This window comes from Hyposmocoma kahamanoa, unplaced genomic scaffold (genome assembly GCF_003589595.1).
Source record: "Hyposmocoma kahamanoa isolate Upper Pololo Valley unplaced genomic scaffold, ASM358959v1 99879, whole genome shotgun sequence".
NCBI classification, from domain to species: Eukaryota; Metazoa; Arthropoda; class Insecta; order Lepidoptera; family Cosmopterigidae; genus Hyposmocoma; species Hyposmocoma kahamanoa.
This window is the reverse complement of record NW_020656077.1, coordinates 3,344,632-3,364,179: the sequence shown is the minus strand read 5'-3', so window position 1 is coordinate 3,364,179 and position 19,548 is coordinate 3,344,632. Positions and strand designations below refer to the sequence as shown.

Here is a 19,548-nt window from a genome sequence, read left to right as displayed (position 1 = left end):
TAATAATAGCACGCTGGGGCAAAACTTTACATTACGTATCTTCATACAATATGCATCCCGTAATACGACCGGGGCGGCGCGCTATAAACTCGGCAAAGCTTATAAAGGTCAAACCCCTCAAGTACGATTCAAGCGTCAAATGTGCCGACAATCTCTCATAAAACCGCACTCATAAAAACTTTCAACCGCAGTGTGATCGGTGCCTTAACTGTGGTATCGATTAAATACCACGCGCCACTAACTTAATTGCAGATGAAGCCCGACCATGTCAATAGAAAGCGAACATGTTTATTTTTCATTTCGCATTAATAAGATACATTTCTTTAAATATCTTATCTTATACTGTTGTCTAGTCTTAGACGTAGTATCGCACTTTTAGTCCCCATTTGAATATTATATTATTATTAGAGACATTTCGATGAAATTTCGAAGACAGCAAAGAGTAAGCAGCAGTAGAGCCCCTTGTGAAAGAGTACGTCTAGGGAAGTACTGCCATCTTACATATTTCTGGCGCCAAGTAGTAATGTTAGCATTACTGTGTTCCGGTTTAGAGCGATTCGGTTTTGAAGGATAAGGTATTGGTGAAATTATAGGCACATGGGACTTGTCAACTTATATCTCAGGGTGACGGTGAAGCAACAACAGCATTTCAGAAAGAAGTAAATTATCTTGAAATGTCATGCAGTAGTATGGAGGAAGGAGGAGTACATTGAACTACAATAGCACAATCAGCTGCTACCTGCGCAACACTGCAGTAGCAGTAAGGCTCCTTGTGAAAGAGTTCGTCCAGGGAAGCACTGCCACCTTACCTATTTCTGCCGCCAAGCAACGATGTCAGCATTACTGCGCTCTAGGGTGCTGGTAAAATTACAAGCACTTGGGACTTGTCAACTTATGTTTCAGGGAAACTGGCGCAGTGGCAGTGCCCCTTAGATCTTTGCGATTTAAAGCTCTGCAACTGCAACTGTTATAGACCGACGTGTAGCTTACCATCAGGCGCACGACTTGCTCGTCCCGTCACTTGATATTACAAAAAAAGTGGTTGTCTGCAAACATCTGTAAAATCGCGATTTTACAGTTGAGCGTTTTGACAGTAACAACTTGATACTTTCTGATCTAACAGACCAAATTAGCTAAAACTTGATTGAGCAATGATTAATGAGGCAATACAACAAACAACATCAACCCATTTATAGGTACGTCCCAGTTATGGGCACGGGTCTCCTCTCAGGAGAGGGTATAGGCCGTGGTCCGCCACGGTGGCCTAATGCGGGTTGGAGACTTCAGTTTTTCGAGAGTTATGAACTTTCTTTTACGTATAGTGAAATCTGCGATCGCGATGTTTTTCTGCACCGAAAAACTCATGGTCAATTTCAAATTAAATTCGCACATGAATTCCGAGAAACTCAAAGTTCAGCTCAAAGCGGTAGGTTAAACCCTCTATTTCCACTAGTACTGTTGCACAGTTCTGTTGACAGGATTACTGGTACTTTTCTTCCCATTTTTTCTGTTAACAGAACAAATAGGATTTACGATTACCAGTAGGTCTGTCCAACTGTTACCTATATCAAAGACTCCATAGAGTTTTTAAGTAGCGTGAAACCAAAGACTTCACATAGACTTTTCAAGTAGGTACAATATCGATAATGAAAGAAGAATGACAAGTTGTTAAAAGACAAACAATTTTAGGTAAAATAAAATAAAAAAGCTATAATAATTACTAAATAAATGTTTGTTGTAAATCGAGTTTCGAGTCAACTATTAGGCTACCACAGCTTTTTTGAAGCAATATGTCATTAATATGTGAAGGATAGTCAGAATAATTATATTATTCACTAAAATAATGTAGACGTCTTTATATTCGTAGGACAAAGGCTAACAACAAACCAGGCAAATGCCACATAGCTTTATACTACGTGAGAGGATCAAAATCCTTTATTTTATTTTAACATAATCATGCAGAAAAATTTAGATTTTTATTTCAACGTAAGAGCGCTCGCCGCAAACTTTCACCTGTACCACCTGTACCTAATCTAGGTAACGTTGAAGATTCGTTTTCGAGCATTACATTACGAATACCTCCCTCACCGGCGAGTACTCGCCTTTCTGAATTAACGTTTTGATGTAGATGTCTCGATTTGCGACGGCGCCTAATTGCGATCGTATCAAATAAGACAACCTAATTGTTATCCCGTGTTCCGTAATATATACATTAGGAAATTATGAGCTCAATTAAATAACTTTTATGACGTACACACTCGTAGCCCCGCAATAGGGAAACCCTGTGTCATGGGTGCCATGGATACACACAATGAACACCACAAATTACACGCAAGCTCACGAGAGAAATAAATATAGGGCTTAGGTACAAATATTTCTCCCGGCCCGGGAATCGAACCCGGGACCTCTACGTGGCGGACCAGCGTGGTAACTGTTCGGCCACAGAGGCAGTTGTAATTTATAGCAAGAGAGCATACTTTATTTTAAAAGCATAGTTATCAATATCGTGCAATGAATTTGAGGCGCATTTCTCTGTGCCTACCTCTCTTTGAATTGTTTTACTCTAACAATTGTGGCGATTTGTTACTGATCCCATTTAACGATTAATATCAAGTTTATTTGTGTATTGTGTGTAGAGAGGATGTGGTCTTACGCCGTGGTGCTGGCTGCGGTGGCCAGCAGTCAGCTCGTCGCGGCCGAAATCGACCGGCGAAGGTTCTCCAACCCTACCTACTATAATGTCGGTGGCGTCCTCTCTAGCAACGAGTCAGTTGCTTTCTTCAAGGATACCATTTCTGTAAGACATTTTTGACGCCGTCATTAATGATTTAATGCCTTAGTAATATTAATGCATGTAATTATGACCGATTGACGAATACTATGAGTAATATAATAATATAATTTGTTTGCTTTTTTTGAGGAACCCAAAGCAAGTAGGACATACATATCGCACTCCTCATGGAAGAATGGCATAAGTGGAGCTGCGTCAAAAATTTTTATTGCTCCACTAGATACAGAAAAATATAAACCACATCCTCTCCGATTCTTGTAACTCTGTCTACAATATTAGTCGATGTTGATACTCTTGGTTAATAGTAAATGATTTATTTTTAGAACCTCAACTTCAAAGATAAATACGTACCAAAAGGAGTGACTTATCACGACTATTCTATTCTCATGGACCCTAATCCGATAAAGACAGCTTTGAACGTTTGCAAGGACCTTATAGCGCACAGGGTAAGTAGATCAGTTCCGCATTAAGTACAACCAAGCGTTTCCTTCAAGGTTTCTTTAATGTATTAACATTTTAGGTATATGCGGTCGTTGTATCTCATCCATTGACTGGGGATCTGTCTCCAGCTGCAGTTTCCTACACAAGCGGTTTCTATCACATCCCAGTCATCGGTATATCGTCACGGGATTCTGCTTTTTCCGATAAGAACATACACGTGTCATTTTTGCGTACTGTACCTCCCTATTCGCATCAGGCAGATGTATGGGTGGACGTGTTGAAATATTTCAATTATATGAAGGTCATCATAATCCACAGTTCCGACACCGACGGCCGGGCTATCCTCGGCAGGTACGTTAACTATGAAAATGTACAGAAAAAATCGATTTCATGAATAACCAGAAACGAAAGTTCGATTTATTTACAAATCAATGTAATGGTTTTAAGAAAAGTACGATAAGTTGTTCTTTGCGACTTATCACAATATCAGCCAAAAAAAATAATCTCGCCACTAACGATCTATTTATCCCATTTGTCACCACTTGGTTACATATACACACCCCTAATGGAAGAATGGCATAAGTGGAGTTACGTCAAAAATGTTTAGCTCCATTAGATACAGAAAAATATAACCCACATCCGCTCCAATTCTTGTAACTCTGTCTATAATATTAGCCGATAGAGTTACAAGAGTTGGAGAGGATGTGGGTTATTTTTTTCAGAATCTAAACGCCTTTGACATAATTCCATTTATGCCTTTCTTCTATGGGCTTTTTCCCATTTGTCGCCAATAGAAATCACCACTGGCAACAACTGCGATTTTTTTATCCCGTTTGTTTTCATCTGGTAACATGTGGTTTTTTTCCCATTTGTCGCCAGTGGGCACAAAATCAATGGTGACGACTGGGAATAAGCGGTATTTATTACCTATATTTGTTAGTGCTACGACGGATAAAATGTAAAATATTCAAATTCGAAGCATTTTATTCTATGCTTGAATGTAAAACCGAGTAAAACCGTGTGATATTCGGATATTTTGTAGGTTCCAAACTACTTCGCAAAGCGTCGATGAAGATGTAGACCGTAAGGTTGTAGTGGAACAAGTAATTGAATTCGAACCTGGACTGGATTCGTTTACTAACAAACTTATGGAGGTGAAAAACGCACAAGCAAGAGTTTTTTTAATGTATGCCAGGTAAAATTTTTGAATACATTCTTCAAAGTAGCATTTTCATATATAATTATTAAAAAAAAAATAGTAAATTAATAAAGTAGTATTGATTGTAATTAATATTATTGTTTTACTAACGTGATAACACACTGTTAATGCAAAAGTGTATTAACTCAAAAAGTTTATTTTTTTCAGAATTGATGGAAAACGAATTACTCACTTCTCGTTAAAGATTATTCAAATTTATGTATAGGTTAAAGTTTATTACAGACATCTAAACAATTTCCTACTTGTCAATTATATTTAAAAAAAAGGAAAAAAAAAATTATATCGTATTTCTGAGTACTGTTTTATCCAGAATAAGGTCATAAAAAGTTTGTCTCATTTTGAGTTAAGTAGATATCTTTCAATTGTTTCTTACAATATTCTAATGAAGGTTTTATTGACCCGTAGAGATTAAAATTTTATGTCTAGCAATATCTTAATATAGTATAATCTTGAATTTCACATATTTTGATACGCTACACTATTGTAATAGCAGTGCGATATTAATTTATTGTTGGTAAAATTACTCCACTAATTTGTTATTAATACAAAGATCGAACACAAGGAAAATTTCCTTAGATCTTATAAGAGTCGAAGAAAAACGGTTATTATACAACTTCTGCGTACTTGGATGACAAAAATCCGTGGTAGTAACCCGTTTAGCTCATGGAGGTAGTCTCGATCTCTGATGTTTCAAATAAAATAAAAAAATATTGTAAATGTTATTTATAAAGAGCAACCCCTAGAGTTTCTTGCTCATTTTTCTCAGGGGAATCTCTGCCTTACGAATGAGCGGTAGAGTTTAACCATTGTGGCGATTTCAAGTGTAATAATGCTTACCTATGAAACAAAGATTATTTTGAATTTGAATTTGATTCTGATTCAGAAGAATCTCAGAATCAGAACTCGGAGCAATAGATCGAGTCAGCAGACCTTACCAATTTTTCTATGCGTTTGTTACAAATGTTTATTTTTGGTTTTAACGCCCTTATAATAATTAATATGACTAAATAATTTAGTGCTTTTTAACCGACTTCAAAAAAGGGGGAGCTTCTCAATTCTACTATATATTTTTTTGTTTGTATGTTACGCGAATACTCTGTAAATTGATTTCGATAATTCTTTTTTGTTGGAAAGAGGGTACCTCAGTTTTGGTCCCATTTAAATTTGAAGAAAATATTCCACCTAGTGGCAAACTAGGGTAAATAAATCCGGTTTTGCGCAGTTTCCGGTAACCTAACGGTAACTTGGCAAATAGATGTAATTCCACGAACTTTTGTGGTCGGTTTTTTTTCGATAAAAGTTACAATTATTCTTTTCGTTATGATTTCTTGCAGTAAAACAGACGCGGAAATAATTTTTCGAGACGCGACTTTCTTGAACATGACCACGGCTGGTTACGTATGGATGGTCACTGAACAAGCCTTGGACGCTGCTAATGCACCAGAAGGACTTCTGGGATTACGTCTCGTCAACGCAACTAATGAACACGCTCATATTCAAGATTCTATGTAAGACTGATGAACAAGGGAGTAACAAATTTCATTTTAACTAGTATGATCGAACACGTGGTACCTACACTACTTTACCCAAATATTTATTTATTTTTGGAAGAATTACAGCGAATTTTTAACAATAGGCATATGTCATGTACAGGTGAAAATAATAATCACAAATCTCCAGAAGTAGCACAAAAAATAAGTTAAATTTTTAGTCAGCAGAAACTAAAACATTGTTATTGAAATGTAGACAACATAATATTATTTTACACATTGAGAACAGGTACACTTGCCAATACAGGGGAAAAAAAGGAAAGGGTAAAGAAGGAAAAATATTGGACCCTACATAGCAAAATCAACAACACGCACATCTTATAGACAGGAAACAAAATAATGCTCTCATTATCTATCTATCTCTGTAGATCATTATTTAAAGTATTGCTTAGTAAATGTTCGTCGAATCGAGCCTACACTGGTACTGCACAAATCTATGTCATATTTGACTAAGCATTTGTTTACAGTTACGTTCTGGCGTCTGCAATCCGTGATATGAACACTTCTGAGGAGATCCACGCACCACCTTCAGACTGTGATAACTCTGGATCCATTTGGACAACAGGAAGGCTGCTGTTTGATTACATCCGAAAGCAGAGCTTGGAGAATGGGGCCACAGGCCACGTGGCTTTCGATGACCATGGAGACAGGGTCCATGCTGAATACGACATGGTGAACGTTAGAGCTCAAGGAGAACATGTGGCTGTAGGAAAATACTTCTATTCTAAGGTACGAAAATTCTACACGTCTATCATAAAGCGGGACCGCTAACTCCTATAATAGGTACAAAAGGTCGTTTACAACTTTCCTCCGTTGTAATGGCGCTAACATTTTTTATGACATTCACATCCAACACTCACGGCATGGGTAACATAGCTCAACTGAACAACAGGCAAGTGCTTTACTTCGATTCGCGATAACGAAAATGCAGCTTGTAAAAGACCAATGAGCCTTGGTAGCTTATTACGACATCTCACAGTAGTGGGAAGCAACTACAGCATTTCAGAAAGTAGTAAATTATCTCGAAATGTCATGCAGTAGAAATGTTACGCAGCACTTCAGTAGCAGTAAGGCTCCTTGTGAAAGAGTTCGTCCAGGGAAGCACTGCCACCTTACCTATTTCTGCCGCCAAGCAACGATGTCAGCATTACTGCGTTCCAGTTTTGAAGGGTTAAGGGTGCTGGTAAAATTACAAGCACATGGGACTTGTCAACTTATGTTCCAGGGAAACTGGCGCAGTGGCAGTGCCCCTCAGGTCTTTGCGGTTTTGTAGCTCTGAGTCGCACTGCAACTGTCATGGACAGGCGTGTAGCTTACTATCAGGCGCACGACTTGTTCGTCCCGACACTACATATTATAAAAAATACCCTGAAGTCAATAAAAGTTCGCCTGTCGTCGACACCTTTGTGTTGTTCAGGATATCGTTTTCTCAAATAGTGGCATTTATTTTCTAGATTTAAGTTAAAAAAAAATTTTGACTAGTTAGGGCTCGGTTGCGCTCTCCGACGCCCCCATTGCTAACACTACACCACTACTACCTAGATCATGTTGCACTGTTTCCTGTTAAAATAGAGGACCAGACTATTCAATCAAAATATCGTAATAGTTTTTGTCAATTTGCTTTTAGGATACTCAAAAAATGAGATTAGAACTAAAAGAAAGCGAGATCATTTGGATGGGTCGGAGTCCTTCGAAACCAGAAGGGTTTATGATACCAACGCACCTAAAGGTATGATTCAATAAAAACAAGGCTTTATCATTGACATATGGAGATATAACAAGTGTAAAAATTATTTACAAAGACAAAAGCCCGACAGCAAAAATATTTAGTTGGAAAAATAAAAAATAAATATTACCCCTCACTAATTTGATAATTTTTTTATAGCCTATGACACTCCCACAATCAAGAGGAATCTAATGACACATCATATGTTAAAGTCCATCAAGCGGTTTAGGCTGTACAGCGTGAAAAAGAAATGGATATACCATAGACATATATATGTCTGTGGGATATACATACATACATACATACACTTGAAAAACATAACCCTCCTAATTGTTGTAACAATAAAACCATTGTGATTTCGTTTCTGCAGGTGCTAACGATAGAAGAAACACCTTTCGTCTATGCGCGGAAAGTTGAAATAGAAGCTGAATGTACACCGAATGAGATTCCCTGTCCTCATTACAACACAAGTGACGCGACTGGTAAGTAATCAACAATCACTTAAATGCAAAATTAAACTTAAGTAGGTGATTACAATAAAATATAACGACGTAAACTTTCGATTAACTGAAGTTTGATTTTAAAGATACGTTGTACTGCTGCAAAGGATTCTGTATGGACCTCTTGAGGCATTTATCGAAAGCTATCAACTTTACGTACTCATTGGCTCTGTCACCTGATGGTCAGTTTGGGAACTTCGTCGTTCGGAATCTATCTATGCCTGGATCGAAGAAAGAATGGACTGGACTTATAGGTAATACTGTCTTTAAGAGTACTCGTCTATATCGATGGGTCCAAAGTATAAGGGTCAAAGCGCAAAATCACAATTTTACGGAAGAGGCTTCCAAACTTTCTATCTGGTATATTTTCAAGATTTTTCGAGTTCTCTTTTAATATGTTTGACTTTGATTTTACGCTACTTTATAGATTATAATGAAATGAAGCATTTCCCACTAAAAAGTCGAAATTATCAAATGGTTCGTTTGGCCCTTATATGTAGGACCCATCGATATACATGGAGTAATAATCAAGTGTTCCCATCCGGGTGATAATTCCGTAAATATAAGAGATATCAAAAACCTTTAAATTAATATCGCAAGTACGTTACCCAATGAGTAAAACGGCATCAATAACTTTTTAAACAATAAAAGTGGAAATATTCAAAATTTTAACGTTAATCGCTCCCATACGCAATGCTTATAAGTACCTACTCAGTGCCAAATCAAATTTCGAGTGATATTACAATAATATTTTTATGTTTGCAGGGGAATTGGTCTATGAACGAGCAGACATGATCGTAGCACCATTGACAATCAACCCAGAAAGGGCAGAATTTATAGAATTCAGCAAACCGTTTAAGTATCAAGGCATTACGATTCTGGAAAAAAAGGTGATAGTTACCTACAACTTTTCATAGGAATCTAAATACGACTAACGAAAACATATTATATCGTTTTTATGTCTTGTGAAATTGAGTAGTAGAGTAGAGCTCCTTTTTTAGCAGCAGTGGAGTTCCTTGTGAATGATTTCGTCCAGGGAAGTACTGCCACTTTACCTTATCTATTTCTGCAGCCAAGCAGGAATAATAATAAAAATAAAAAATAAAAATCGTTTATTTCTCCTTCCTCAGTACAAGGTACTTATGAATAACTTAGTAAATATTTTACAGAACAAAGTACATTTGTCAACAAAGCTGGAGCCTAAACTAAATCAAAGATTTGTATTTTAGGTCTCCAGGCCTCCCAACTCAGATAAAATTACATCAATATGTTCTTAAGTAGTACGTAGCGCCTTATACTGGGAAGAATATACGTGCAAGTGCGTGAGTATGTTATTGTGTATGTATGAGTGTGTGTGTGTGTTTGTGCGCATGTGTATGATGTGAGCATTACTGCGATTTGAAGGATAAGATGCTGGTGAAATCGCAGTCACATGGGACTTTTCAACTTACGTCTTAGGGTGACGGGCGTAGTGGCGGTACCTCTCAGATCTTTGTGATTTAAAGCTCTGCAACTGTTATAGACAGACGTATCGCATACCACCGGGTGCACGATTTGTTTGCCCCGTCTCTTGACCGATCGTAGAGGAAATAAGAAAATTCTTAGCCTTTTTTGCGAGTGCCGAAAATAAAAAAGTAAATAAAAAGAGAAAATAATTGTTTTTTTTTTTCGCAGCCATCGCGATCTTCCACTCTAGTATCATTCTTGCAACCATTTTCCAACACTCTCTGGATACTGGTGATGGTTTCAGTCCATGTCGTGGCGCTGGTCTTGTACTTATTGGACAGGTTCTCCCCATTTGGAAGATTCAAGCTTGCTAACATCGATGGTACTGAAGAGGATGCGCTAAATCTTTCTAGTGCGATTTGGTTTGCTTGGGGAGTGCTGTTGAATAGCGGTATTGGAGAAGGTCAGTTGTCGTATCTAATGAAATTTTCATTAAATTTTACTTGCTTCACTTTCTTAATTTGTTGGACTATAAAATAAATATAATAAATAACACAGACTCATGGCCTCGCACTAGGGAAACCCTACTGTCATGGGTGCCGTGGACACACACATATACAACCACAAATTACACCCAAACTCACGAAAGATTTAAACGTAGGCCATACAAATACTTCTCTCAGTTCGGGAATCGAACCCGAGACAGAGACCCGATTGGCATACTAGTCTGCCACGCCTCTGCGTCAGAATGGCAAGTAGTTTTGGATACTATACACGTATTTATTATAATACATACGTATTTAATAAATAAGTATAATCTGTTTAAGAGACACCCCACACTAGCGTCCTTCGAGCGACAACGTCTTGCCAACGCACGTATAGCATTAACTTGACACGACGGCGACGTCTGCACGGCGGCGGCGCAACGCCAGCAATTGCAATGCGCGACTTTGAATGATACTAACACTAATCATTCGAATGGGTAAATCATTCGAATAAGTCGAATCCAAACACAATCATCCGACTCTAGTTGAATGATTTATCAATACCAAATGCCTTATAGTCGGTTGGGTGCACGACTCGAATGATTATTATATAGGAACACCTAATTCATCATGTCCATACCACAAAATATCCCTGTCCCCGTCACATTTACAGTGTTTATCATATATCAGAGAGGACTAGATGATCACGAGCAGAAATGCTCTATGGAATCTATGGATTAATACTACTAATTAGTAATGAATGATCGTTCAAATCATTCGAATACGAAAATTAGTAGGTAACTAATTTGGCATTCGAATGACATTACTAACGTGTCGAATATTGAAATCATTCACAATCGGGCTTCGCTAGGCAGCACTGGACGACTGTGGAATGGTGCCGAACGTCGGGTACAGTTACGCCGTGCTGGCGTTGCGCCGCCGCCGCTGCCGCGCGGCTGACGCCGACGTCGTCTCGTCGACGACGCTCTGGCCGCTGTGCGTGCGTTGGCAAGACGCTGACACTCAAAAGACGCTAGTGTCTAGGTCTGTAAGTAATCAGCGTAATTATTTATGTTTTTAGGAACTCCCCGCAGTTTCTCAGCTCGCGTTTTGGGCATGGTATGGGCTGGATTCGCAATGATCATTGTTGCCTCCTACACTGCTAATCTGGCAGCTTTCCTCGTGTTGGAGCGACCAAAGACCAAACTTACCGGTATCAACGATGCAAGAGTATGTATAAAAAACGTTTCAACTTTATTATTACTGCCTCACGCACGAACAAAGTGAATTATACAATAGAACACAATGGTCGCGGGCACCCTGGATAAGTGTTACGAAAGCCTAATATATGTAAACCAAGTTTACAAATGTAAGGAATACGATCTTCTATAGAAAAGGTTTTTTAAAAATACTTAAGTCTAACTTACCCCCATTTAGGGGTTTGTTTTGTAAAACACACTGTCACGTATTTATTTATTTTATATTTAATATATCTTAATCAAGTTTGAAGCAAATAGCAATACCTACGTGTTAAAAATTCTCATACAAACTTTAACAACCCATCTCGCCCCTTTTTAGGGGTAAATTTGAAACATTTTTACCCTTTTTCACCCTCTTTGATGTTGAATTTTGAAATATCCGTTCTTAGTACGCTACACTAAATAAAAATAACATACCCTCAAGTTTTCATGTTTCTAGGACTTTCAATTTTATACCCTACTCCTTTAATTTTTTTTAAATTATTGCTGGCCACGGAAACAAAGTCCTTCAGCCGAAAACATAAACGTTTAATCATTGACTTACAATTATATGGACGTCGGGTCCGCGCTAAAAAGTGTCCGCACTTGTAAGGCGCTAAAATCGTATACAGAGCGCGACACTCCGCTTTAGTCTTCATTTGTTCTACGGACAGCGCGATACTGCGATGACATAACAATTTAAATTTCGAATAGGTTGACTTGGGACATTTTTTTCGTGGTTTTTGTATTAGACCCGTCGTCCATTTATTTGTAAGTCAATGCGTTTAATTATATTTCTGTAAATATGGCCACCACAAAGAGGATAGGCAATTTGAGGCGGCGTGCTTGGATTGACTCGGAATTCCTTAGAACGGGCCGATACGGGTATTTTAGTTCGAGATTCGTATAATTTCGCGTTTTAATCTTCGAATAAGGCACAATAGCACTATCCTATTCCACTTTAAACTAGATTTCACAAAATAATTGAAAGTCAAAATAAAAACGACACTTTTCCCTCCAAAAGGCCCAGAGCGAATCCTACTCCTTTAATACATTAAATAAGTCGCTGTTGAGATTAATACAAAATTGCATTTCGCGTACGTAGGTATATATTACCTGTGTAACAAATAATTTGTGTGTAGTTACGGAACACGATGGAAAACCTGACCTGCGCGACGGTGAAGGGTTCCGCTGTGGACATGTACTTCAGACGGCAGGTGGAACTTTCCAACATGTACCGCACCATGGAGGCGAATAACTACGATAACGCTGAGCAAGCCATCGAGGACGTCAAGAATGGGTAACAAATATAACGCACGGTATTTTATCGACCTTTAGTCAAAGTTGCTCGCGTAACTAAAGTATTTCTAGCCATTAAAATAGACTTTTTAGATCTAAACGTTTCGGGTTACATACCTAACAGTGAAAACCCTTTTTCCCCAAGTTACCGACTGATATTGATGAAAAATAAAAAATTAAACGACCGTGTGGCATGGAAAAAAATAAAGGGGAGAAACACGCAAACAAAAGATAGTTTTTAAAAATATAGTTTTGTTCTATATTTATATATATACTTTTTGAATCGTTCAAAGGGAAACGCAATTTATTCATGGTTAAACCTTTCATGTTTTGCTTAAATATTGTCGGTACTTTTCTGGTCGTGGTGCTAACATTGATTCAATATAAAATGTTAAATTTTGTCAGTACGTTGTTGATTTAGGCTTTAGACAGACAGACTGCATTTCAACTGCACTCCAAATGCAAATTTGCAGTTTGAATGCAGTTGGTCCAACTGTATTTGAACTGCATTCAACCGTTTCGTTGGATTGCACGCCAATTGCACACCGACTGCAATCGGGCTCCACGGTCGCCGTGCAGTTCAAATGCAGTCGGACCAACTGCTTTTGAACTGCATTCAAACACAAAGTTGCAGTCGGAGTGCAGTTCAAATGCAGTCTGTCTATCTAGAGCCTTATAAAAGCAGTAGGCGGCAACGAAGGTACATTTGGCTCACCGTTTAGCTCTTTCAGGTATTCTCGATCTAAGATTTTTAGATTAAATATTATTATGATAAATGTATTCAAATGTATATTTGCAAAGAGCATCCCCTAGGCTTTCTTGATCATTCTCCTCAGGGGAATCTGCCTTACGAATGAGCAATAGAGTTTAATCAGTATGACGATTTCAAGTGTAATTTGCTATAAAATAAAGATTATTTGACTTTGACATAGAAAGCATTTGGAAATCGCACCGTAAAGCCCGTAGTTTTTTTTGATACACATGTAGCGAAACGGGGTACCCTGTGGGTACTATCATACTGTAATATTTAATTTTACGGTAAACGCTTTTACGGTTCAGAAAAGGGTTAAATAGCGTCTCATTCACTTTGATACTTGTTTGTGATCGATTAAATACGCATATTTTGACAATTTACAAAAAGTTTTTATTATATATTTTTATTATATAATAAAATTGTTTCAAAATCGCTAAAATTTTCTTATAAATGTTTCATAAACGATCAATATAAACTGCGGACATTCAATGCGACCCGAAACATTATGCAATTCTTGTTTTTTTTTTGTATAAAAACCACTCTATAAGAATACAATCACAGATTGAAATAGAATACATTCGGTAAAATCCTGTACCAATAAGTTTTATTCTATGGTCGATCGATCAGCTAGGTTGTGACCGCAGTCATAGATATACGTAAATATGTTTGGACAAGTCTTTTGTTGTTTACCAAACAAAGCATTAAAGTACCGTTTACGGCAAAAAAATAATAATAATGGCTGATTGGAGAACAGAGACTACAGTTCGCCACTCTTGTCTAGCTTCTGTGAATACAAACTATCTATATAATAAGACAAGTAGGCATGGTCACTCCATTCACGTAGAATTACTCCAACCCCCAAATTAGTTATTTTACAACTCCATTCCCCACAAAATCCCCAATCAAATTTGTAATTCCCCAGACATTTTATTAAAATATATATTTATATAAAATCGCCTTTTCCTATTTCAAACATAGCGTAAATATCGTCGAATCGCCGAACACATTTTTAGTCGCCGCGCGACCCCTCGAGGTAGCCTAAAAAACGAAAAATCGCCTTATCAGGGCTCCACTCTCGATCTCCGTCTGATATCCGTCCGAAACAATTACTGTGAAATAAGTAATATTCGACAAAATTGAAAGCCATGTAAGTATCCAGTATGAAGCTTTATTCGCATCACCCATCTTTTCATTTCGTCAAGTATTGCTTATTTGGCAGTAATTGTTTCGGACGGATGTCGGACGGAGATCGAGAGTAGACCCCCTGGCACCACTGCGCGCTACTACGTTTGTACGGGGTTACCATATTTGTCTTATTGTACTATGCTATAAGCCTGGTAATAAAATTTTACTCACAGCAAATTGATGGCATTCATCTGGGACTCTTCGCGACTGGAGTTCGAGGCTGCGCAGGATTGCGAGCTGGTAACAGCGGGGGAATTATTTGGCCGCTCCGGCTATGGCATTGGCTTGCAGAAGGGATCACCCTGGGCGGACCTTGTCACGCTCGCGATTCTTGACTTCCACGAAAGTAAGCTAACTATAGCTATCATTCGCTCAATTTGCTACACAGATTTAGGATTTCCTTATTTCTGTTCCTTGATATTTACATAGTGTTAGGTAGTTCTGCATTCCATTAGTATGATTCTTAGGTGTTGTAAACAGAAAAATTAACTTTAAAATCCAACTTCGACTTCCTAGGTTAGTGTTTTGTCTTACGATGCAGTAAAACCATCTCCGGAAATCGGTATTCGCAAATTCTAATTAATATTAGGTGGTTTTAACAACTTTTATTTCGCTCCTTGTAGCCATATCTATACATGTATCTTATATATCGCACATGACAACTAACATAGTATTATCTCAAAATTGCTCTAAGTTATATTAATATTACCTATTTAATTTCAAAGCGACAGCGTTATCCTGTCATTTTGAAATGAAATCGTATACGAATGACATACAAATATAGCGAAATTTTGGAGATAAATTATTAATATAACGCAATTTTGAGATAAAATATAACACAATTTTTTTTATGTTAGTTGTCAAGTGCGATATGTAGAACACCTTTTTCCGACCATTGTTAATAAGTCACGTTTAAGGAATTCGATTACGCTGAATCTTTTCTGCATAATTGTGTCCCATTTCCAACACGCGAAAACATAATTTATCTAGGTACCTACGTGACTATTTTTCGTATATTTAGGGACATGCCGAAGAAACCGCGTAGCTTGCTATATTTAATTGATTATGTTCCATGTATACATTATAATTTAAACTATTGTTAATAACATTCTACATCTTTTAGGTGGTATAATGGAATCTCTGGACAACTTGTGGATTTTACGAAACAATCTGCTAAACTGTGAGGAGAATGAAAAGACACCCAACACTCTGGGGTTAAAGAACATGGCCGGCGTGTTCATTCTAGTACTCGCCGGCATCATCGGCGGGATTGTGTTGATTGTCATTGAAGTCGTGTACAAGCGGCACCAGATCAAGAAACAGAAGCGAATGGAGATTGCGCGCCATGCAGCGGACCGGTGGCGAGGCGCAGTAGAGGTAAACAGGGCGAATGCCGACTCGGACTACTTCAAATACGAGAGCAAACTATAAAGGGCAAAAGATTTCGACCATTTGCAATCACTACACATTCACACCCATATAAATATACCTATTCAAGGACCAATTTATGAATGTAGCAAATAAACGCTTCATTTTCATCTAGAATGTTAATATCAATCACGTTAGTCCCCGCTGCTTATGGATCACCATCAGCAACTAGCTGGACGCGGTGATAGATATCGTTGTCGTAAGTAGACTCACCCGGCTTATTGAGTTAACAGGTGCTACCACGAAACTAGCGACATTATCGCCCCTTGTCCCGTCCGCCTTTCCCCTATTTGTGCCTGGAAACCGTACCGTTCTCCTAGCATCACCACATGCATGCGTATTTAGACGGCAATGTCTAACAAACATCCCTAATGTAAGAACCTAAACTCGTAGTAGCCTTCAAAGAAAACTACTTACACAAGAGTCACACAAATAGATAACTTATCCAATAAAATAACAATGAGACGCATGAGATTCCACGATATACTTACGACGATTGGAACGTATGTTCCATAAGGCTCAATTTATATTGCGACGGAACGGAATGGAAGCAAATTTTCGTAACGAAATTGTACATAGCGTAATGAACTATAGGGTTAATTGTGTAACGTACAAACTAGATACGAGCGTAAAATCAGTATCAAACTCTACAGCCTCAAGGCGCAGTCGCGAGTGTTGGAGCATTCCCGCGAATGCATTCCAGCGAACCGAAATTGGCGCTTTCGTTCCGCCGCAATGTAAATTGAGCCTTATGGTCATGGGTGGAAAACTTCGTGGTAGCACTATAAATGCTCGTGCGACTTTGACCACAGGCAGTTTAATGGTTGCAGAAGCGGAAATCGATGCGTGCTTCGATCCTGCCCTCGCAGCGGCGTGCCAAGTCGAATGGAGTCAAAGAGGCAGGGAGCATCAGCCTAGCTGTGGACCGCGGCGCGCGTCGAAGAGACGAGCCCCGAGTCCCCCGCTACCTCCCGGCTTACACCCCCGACGTATCTCACCTTGTCGTCTAAGCATAAACGCTCAAGCAAAAGCTAACATAACATTTTTGTAACGCATATTGAACATGAATTACGTGTGCCTCTCACAGGGGCGACTTAGTCGACTAATGATTACTATCATAGAGGCCTATTCTGGAATGGCTGGTTCTCGAAAGGGCAAATTCTTTAACATACTCCTGTGAGAAGCGATACGTGAAGGCTCAGATAATTGTATGGAATTTTTGTTAGCACTGCCTATAAAACGATAAACAAGTGCCAAAATATGCCGTAGATAAATTTTAATATCGAAGGCCTACACAAACTTATAACACCACATTTTAAGCAATTATGTATATTTCTGTAGGTAATGGTTTAGATACTGAGACCTGAGTATAAATTTGTCATCCTTGAAAAGTACCGCGTTTGCGTTAAGATCTTTATTTGGATCTTCATTATTATATTTATAAGGTTTAAATTAAAATCTTAACGCAAACCGCGATAGTTAAGTTTACATATTTGAAAACTTATACTAAGGTCGCCGAATCGCCGTGGCGTAGATAATTCGATAGTTTTTGTATTGAATAGACCACTATACGTGGGGTTAGTTAGCTAGATTAGATATCGATAGATGTAGTTGCGATAGTTATTTGCAAATGAGATTTGAACCTTCACTTACCCAACACAAATGTGGTAAGTATTACAGATGTTTCTTTGGTCACGTGATAATTTTTTTGCCTGTTTCAATCAAGTGCGATAATTAAGTTGAAAAACCTGTCTGGCTTCTAAATTGTTTAAAATGTTGCACAGCCAATAAAACAACGATTACATCACATCTAAAGCTAAAGGGATAAATAGAGTTTCAGATCGAGTTCTTAGGTTTCCGCGATTGTTACACATAGGAAATAAACTATGTTTCCAGATTTAAATCGCGTATATTTGTTTTTTCAAACAAACCGACGTCTCGGGCCCTTTTGCAGGTTAACTCTAACCGTGACCATAGGACCTGGAAACGTTGATTTGTTTGATAAAACAAATATACGCGATTTAAATCTGGAAAAATAGTTTCATTTCCTAGAGTTTCAGACTTTGGCTCTTGAGTGTGCATCAAACTTTAAACTTTCTTAAGTCAAGGTTGGACTGGAAGAATTTCCCTTTCTTTAAAAATATTAGTTTCACTTTATTGTGATAAGACAAACATTTGATCATGTTTTAAAGATGATTCTGAAATGAAATACCTGCTGAACTTATGCTACACTGAACCAATCGTGAAAATATAATCAGATTGATAGGATTTTGATCGAGTATGAGCACTTTATATGGAACATACTTAGGTACTGATAAAAATATGCAACCTATATATAAAATAATAGGTACCTCTTAAAAATTATTCCGTGATCAGTAAAACACTCTGTATCCATAGGGTGGAAATCGTACAAATTTATAAATTACTATTTAGCAGTAAGGTAACGATCACACTGAGCAGGAGTTAGGTACGAAACAATGCCAAGGATGTGGAGACCAGGGATGTTGCCAATGCAGGTTTTTTTACCCATAAGCGGATGCTGATTTCATGTACCTATTTTTAAAAAAAAACGCGAAAAATGTACATCCTTATCTGAATCTATTTACATGAAAAAGCTTTCTGTTTTCTTTGGTATTGTAATAAAATATTATTTCAATGATTTTGTGACATTTATAACAAAAGAATCAATCTTCATGAAAACAATCAATTTTCAATTTACCAATGTATCAAAGTTATATTTTAAAAACAACCGCTGAGCTGCTTTTTTGGCTTGCAATCTGAGTCTGGAAGGTTTGTAAATTATTCCAGTGTCCCTTTTAGGTATATGATATAGATACGGAAACTACCTTTGTTTGTAACAAAAGTAGTACGCACATCCTCTCTTGCGTGCGTTTTGCATGTTACACTGGATTGGCTCGTGCGATCGTTTAATTTCCTACAATCGACATAGCTAAAGTTCCTAGATAACACTAAAGCAATATCTACTCATAAAATATTACACGTATTTAATTAGTCAGTTTTATCAAGCTTGCAACTATTCGATAACAATAACAACTTATTACTCTCTTAATTAATATAAATAGTTTTTAGCATTATATAACTACTCTACTAAAATATATTAACATAGTTACCGAGTCATTTATAAATTTTATAATTAATTATTTACCTCTTGGTGGCTATCACCTTAAATATGAAATGAGTCCACAAAATGTGATTAAGATATTACAGTACGGTATAATACTCTGTTATAATATAACAATAGGATGAAATATTTTATAACAATTTTAATTATTTGACTTCCTAAATATTTGAAAATTAGCCAGGACTTGTCATTATATGGACAGAGATGGGCAAACGACCGGGATTGTTACCACCGCGGCCGGGTATAAATTGGGTTAAAACCCATTAACGCCTAAATTCGAGGGTAAGTAATAGTAATAACTCTTTCGAAGTACAGTTTTGTTCAAATTGAATGATATTATTACA

General features: G+C 37.7%; 1 protein-coding gene across 1 annotated transcript; it reads left to right on the top strand.

Annotated features, from left to right (window-relative positions):
* Positions 1-2,641: 2,641 nt before the first annotated feature.
* Positions 2,642-17,913, top strand: LOC113239364 (glutamate [NMDA] receptor subunit 1). Its single transcript, XM_026476342.1, has 16 exons — positions 2,642-2,797; positions 3,115-3,237; positions 3,312-3,583; positions 4,275-4,427; positions 5,786-5,959; positions 6,469-6,730; positions 7,629-7,730; positions 8,098-8,209; positions 8,314-8,481; positions 8,993-9,117; positions 9,902-10,136; positions 11,240-11,388; positions 12,539-12,696; positions 14,808-14,980; positions 15,758-16,011; positions 16,893-17,913. The coding sequence occupies exons 1-16, from the start codon at positions 2,642-2,644 to the stop codon at positions 17,070-17,072; spliced, it is 2,796 nt and encodes a 931-aa protein (XP_026332127.1). The 3' UTR covers positions 17,073-17,913.
* The last annotated feature ends 1,635 nt before the right edge of the window (positions 17,914-19,548 follow it).